Below are 5,879 nucleotides of genomic sequence, written 5' to 3'. Positions count from 1 at the left end.
TTGACTCATTGGAAAAGACTCTGATGCTGGGAGGGATTGGGGGCAAGAGGAGAAGGGGACGACAGAGGATGAGATGGCTGGATGGCATCACTGACTTGATGGACATGAGTCTCAGTGAACTCCGGGAGTTGGTGATGGACAGAGAGGCCTGGTGTGCTGCGATTCATGGGGTCGCAAAGAGTCGGACACGACTGAGTGACTGATCTGATCTGACCAACCCCAAACCAGAAGTTCATCTCTCACCCAAATTCAATACTATTTCTAAAGGCATTTACTTTAAATCGTTCTTAAAAAGCACGTTAAAAACCAATAAATCTGAAACCTTTTACCTTTCAATACTATCAGAAAATTAAGATCATGGCATCTGGTCCCATCACTTCATGGCAAATAGATGCGGAAACAATGGAAACAGTGACAGACTTTATTTTGGGGGCTCCAAAATCACTGCAGATGGTGACTGCAGCCATGAAATTAAAAGACATTTGCTCCTTGGAAGAAAAGTTATGATCAACCTAGACAACATATTAAAAAGCAGAGACATTCCTTTGTCAACAAAGGTCCATCTAGTCAAAGCTATAGCTTTTCCAGGAGTCACGTATGGATGTGAGAGTTGGACTATAAAGAGAGCTGAGCACCAAAGAACTGATGCTTTTGAACTGTGGTGTTGGAGGAGACTCTTGAGAATCCCCTGGACTGCAAGAGATCCAACCAGTCCATCCTAAAGGAAATCAGTCCTGAATATTCATTGGAAGGACTGATACTGAATCTGAAGCTCCAATACTTTGGCCACCTGACATGAAGAACTGTTTCACTGGAAAAGACCCTGATGCTGGGAAAGATTGAAGGCAGGAGGAGAAGGGGACAATAGAGGATGAGATAGTTGGATGGCATCACCGACTCGATGGACATGAGTTTGAGTAAACTCCGGGAGTTGGTGATGGACAGGGAGGCCTGGTGTGCTGCAGTCCATGGGATGGCAAAGAGCTGGACATGACTGAGCAACTAATTGAACTATAAGAGTATGGGAAGGTCGCTCAGTTGTGTCTGACTCTTTGCGACCCCATGGACTATACAGTCCATGAAGTTCTCCAGGCCAGAATACCGAAGTGGGTAGCCTTTCCCTTCTCCAGAGGATCTTCCCAACCCAGGAATCGAACCCAGGTCTCCCGCATTGCAGGCCGATTCTTTACCAGCTGAGTCACAAGGTGAGCCCAGTAAGAGTTGGGAGACATGTTTTTGACCCTGTGCCGTGGCCAGTCCCAGCGCGGCTGGTACCTATGGCGTCCTCCGGGGGCAGGTCCACTGCGTCCGTGTAGAGGTACTGGAGAAAGGCACGGTACACGGCGTAGGAGAACTGCTCTATCTCTATCACCTCCTTCATGTCCTCATTCCAGTAAGACTGGAACATGGATCGAAAGTGCTCACACCTGAAACACAACAGCAAAACTCACCTGCTTAAGGCGGTGGGAGCAAGCATGAACAAGTATTACAGGGATGGTTACTCTATTTGAGTAGTACATTCATTCCACGTACAAAAACCAAAATATATTCCACATGCAAGGGTTTTTATATTCACCTTTTACATACACTCACTTTCATTCTTTAAGGTATTGCCTAGTAAAACAGTAAGAACTATACATAGCCTCAAAGTAGCCAGCGCTTCAACAAGTACCACTGTTTGCATCTGACAGACCTCATTCAGATTAAGGCTTTTGCTTACCTGTTTTGTTTAAAAGATGTTATACAGAAGGGCATTTCAAACAATGAAATTCAAAAGAAATTCAAAAGTGACTGTTCAAACTTTTGATATGTATCTGCTGCTGCTAACTGCTGCTAAGTCGATTCAGGCATGTCCGACTCTGTGCAACCCCATAGACGGCAGCCCACTAGGCTCCCCTGTCCCTGGGATTCTCCAGGCAAGAACACTGGAGTGGGTTGCCATTTCCTTCTCCAATGCATCAAAGTCAAAAGTGAAAGTGAAGTCACTCAGTCATGTCCAACTCTTCATGACCCCATGGACTGCAGCCTACCAGGCTCCTCTGCCTGTGGGATTTTCCAGGCAAGAGTACTGGAGTGGGTTGCCATTGCCTTCTCCGTGATATGTATCAATACCACTCAAATGATTCAGTGTTTGTATGTTACCAGCACATTCTTGCAATCACCATTTTTGTAATCGGCACATTCTTAAAATGGTTTTAAAAGTTAACTGGATTATGTTCAAAAGGATTTTTATTCCATTACCGTACATGACAACTTTCCTTCTTTTCTGACTCATCCTCAAAACAGCCACCATCCCAACTTTGTTCCTTTTCTTTCATCTGCTCCCCTTCTTCTTCCAAGCCTGTTACCAATTTATTTGTGACACTCACTAGGATAGTCACATATTTGAAGAAAAACTAAACAGGTCTTTTTGTATTGTATTTACATGTACAGATACACCTAAATGAGGAACTGATTTCTGAATATTTGATTTTCTTAAAGTATAACATACTTCATGATTTTTTTTAAAATCATCTTTTCAAATCCTTTTTAAAATGAGTTACAGTAGAAAAACACAAATACATGTTCAATATCCATTCAGAATACTGAAAGAATGGCTTCACTTACAAAGGAAATTACCTCATCTGGGAGGGAAAAAGTTACAGTTGTCTAGGCAAGGGTTCTGGAGAAGGCAATGGCACCCCACTCCAGTACTCTTGCCTGGAAAATCCCATGGATGGAGGGGCCTGGTAGGCTGCAGTCCGTGCGGTCGCCAAAGTCGGACACGACTGAGCGACTTCACTTTCACTTTTCACTTTCATGCTTTGGAGAAGGAAATGGCAACCCACTCCAGTGTTCTTGCCTGGAGAATCCCAGGGACGGGGGAGCCTGGTGGGCTGCTGTCTATGGGGTCGCACAGAGTCAGACACAACTGAAGTGACTTAGCAGCAGCAGGCAAGGTTAATAGATGAACTCAGTCAGAACACTATGCAGGAAAATCCGACGGGCTGACCACAGGTCTTCAGACAGAAACAATTCCCCTTCACCTTTTCAATTACTACTTTGGTGTAGACACTTACTCCTTTAAAGCAATGAATGACATAGCATTTTAGTTCCCTAAAAACATGTTATTTTGTAAATAGATGTTAAACTAAATTTTGAAAAAAGACTCGTAAATGGCCAGTTTAACTCTCAATGGTCAGATTTTATGTGCCTCTCTCTCGAATGGCAGCCTCAGTGAGCAATCATCCAGTTATTAATTAATACAAAGTTCCCTCACATTTATACAAAGAACTCCTGCCATGTACCATATTTAGAGAACATTTCTTCAACTGGGAATTAGTTGTCTCTCAGGACCAGAAAGTCCAGTATTCCTAAGTTTTCTGCTTGTGGAAAATGAAGTTTTAACTGCTGCTGCTGCTGCTAAGTTGCTTCAGTCGTGTCTGACTCTGTGCGACCACATAAGACGGCAGCCCACCAGGCTCCCACGTCCCTGGGATTCTCCAGGCAAGAACACTGGAGTGGGTTGCCATTTCCTTCTCCAATGTATGAAAGTGAAAAGTGAGAGTGAAGTCGCTCAGTCATGTCTGACTCTGTGACCCCATGGACTGTAGCCCACCAGGCTCCTCTGTGCATGGGATTTTCCAGGCAAGAGTGCTGGAGTGGGGTGCCATTGCCTTCTCTGGAAGTTTTAACTAAAAGAAGACATATACACTTTTCACTGATGGGCCTTTGTATTTTCTTAAAGCTATATACAATTTTTTTGATGGAAATAATTATGTATGAGCTACTTCATTTAACAAACAATACAGAAAAATACTCCCACATTATGCTTTTTCTAAAAGGCGCATGAGTGTACACGTGCGCACACACACACACACACAAACATACACGCAAAACTTTTCAATAACGAGTGGACTGATACTACATGCAAAATTATTAAGTGTGCTGTTTCACTCTACTCCCAAGATTAGTTCTTATTAGTCTCCATTGTGTGGGATAACAAGGAAATGGAGACTGCAAAAGAGTAAGGTTACTGATGACTCTAAACTCAGGAGAAAATACCTGATTTTCAAAACAGCTTTATGGACATGGATGTATTTCCCATCAATTCGAAACTTCAGATCGGCAGTTTCTGGACTGTCAAATTCTTTCTTCAGTGACTCTGCAACTGTTAGAAAGTCTTCATGCTCTGAAGGAAGCAAGCACATTAACACAGGTGCTCAAGCTTTGAAAGACTTCACAAAGATACTGACTAGCACGATGGATAATTCCATTAGATTTTTCTCAGAAGAGTTCACCCCTTACTCGACAAATCAACTTTCCAGTATTAAAATCAATGTCATAGAAATTAAATTAAATTTCATAGGCTAACAGGGAGACAAAAAATTCCAGGGGCCGTCGTCAGCACTGAATGAAGGTACTGCAGACACAGGAGATAGCTTTTGATGTCCCCAAGATGAGAAGGTCTCAGCAGCTGGTGATACCCAAATGTCGCTAAGTGTATGCTGCTGCTGCTAAGTCGCTTCAGTCGTGTCTGACTCTGTGCGACCCCATAGACGGCAGCCCACCAGGCTCCCCTGTCCCTGGGATTCTCCAGGCAAGAACACTGGAGTGGGTTGCCATTTCCTTCTCCAATGCATGAAAGTGAAAAGTCAAAGTGAAGTCGCTCAGTTGTATCCGACTCTAAGCGACCCCATGGACTGTAGCCCACCAGGCTCCTCCGTCCATGGGATTTTCCAGGCAAGAGTACTGGAGTGGGGTGCCATTGCCTTCTAAACTATAAGAAAAAAAATGTATATTTGGATTCTGTAAAGCAATTATCCTTCAATAAAAAAATAAATTAATTTAAAAAAAAAGTATATTTGGAAAGGCCAAAAACCGGTCTTCCAAACTAAGCTAGACATTAAAAATGTGTATTCTGCGGACTTCCCTGGTCCAGAAGTTAAGACTTCACCTTCTAGCTCAGGGGGTGTGGGTCTGATCCCTAGTCGGGAAACTAAAATCAAAAACAAAACAAAACATAAAACTGAAACACTGTTGTAACAAATTCAATCAAGACTTTAAAAACATGGTCCACATAAAAAAAAAAATCTTTTTGAAAAGAAAAGGTTATAGATTGTCATTTTACCTAAACTCTTCTCTCGAAAGTTTGAGTAGTGTTCATCTAAGGGTAAGAATTGATCAGTTTTCCTCCACTGAAGCACTTTTGGACACCTCTGCTCTGCTTTTAGGGTAGTTTCAAGGAGTTGGTAAATTCAATTCAAGGAGTCCTAAGAAACACATTCCTCACTTGAGTGGTCACGCTAGAGCAGTGTTCCTTCCCAGGGTGACCCTTTTCCCTCCCTACCTGGCATCTAAACATCGTTCTTAACATTAAAAATCAATGCAGCACAAACAATAATCCTCACACACTATCTGAAAGCAGAGCAAATTTACTTAGTAGGAATGTGTACTTAAGAGGAGTGGCAAAAAAAAAAAAAGAGGAGTGGCTTTACTAAACCGTGGTCACACTGCCTGATAAAAAGGTGCAAGGACATTTAATTCTTACATGTAAGTAGAACTGTGTTATCATGAAAACTAAAGGCGTGTGTACAAACTCATGCAACACTTTCTTGTGCTTTACATGTGTGAACAAAGGAAAAGAGGAGAAGCAGCTGGCTAACAGGGAAACTTAAAAATTCCAGAGACCCTCACTGGCACTGCTGAATGAAGGTACTACTGAGGCAGGAGACCCATTTCCAATTCCCCAAAATGAGGACTTCCCCCAGGACGCAGCAGCTGCTGTCACCAGGGCAACTCTTACAGAGGGGCAACTGCTAAAAGCTAGGCTGAAACCTAACAACAAGCTTTCCATGAGCTCTGTTATCAGACTCTCCTAAGGAAATACCATTTGCCTA

At 42.8% G+C, this 5,879-nt stretch overlaps 1 protein-coding gene across 9 annotated transcripts in view; it reads right to left on the bottom strand.

The window, feature by feature from the left end:
• The window catches only part of RCBTB1 (regulator of chromosome condensation (RCC1) and BTB (POZ) domain containing protein 1), a 62,049-nt gene that overhangs the window by 13,395 nt on the left and 42,775 nt on the right, over window positions 1-5,879 (bottom strand). For all 9 annotated transcript variants that reach the window (XR_824909.1, XM_010835692.1, XM_010835690.1 and 6 more), the window contains exons 10-11: window positions 4,045-4,171; window positions 1,276-1,427 (exon numbers count right to left, since the gene is read on the bottom strand). Coding sequence is in view for 8 of the 9 variants with exons in the window: in XM_010835692.1 (XP_010833994.1) it covers window positions 1,276-1,427; window positions 4,045-4,171 (279 nt within the window). In the remaining variant the exon portion in view is untranslated. The remainder of the gene's footprint in view (window positions 1-1,275; window positions 1,428-4,044; window positions 4,172-5,879) is intronic.

The sequence above is a fragment of the Bison bison genome, unplaced genomic scaffold (assembly GCF_000754665.1).
Source record: "Bison bison bison isolate TAMUID 2011002044 unplaced genomic scaffold, Bison_UMD1.0 scf7180017864048, whole genome shotgun sequence".
Taxonomy (NCBI): Eukaryota; Metazoa; Chordata; class Mammalia; order Artiodactyla; family Bovidae; genus Bison; species Bison bison.
The sequence above is the reverse complement of the archived record's forward strand: the minus strand, read 5'-3'. Positions and strand labels throughout refer to the sequence as shown.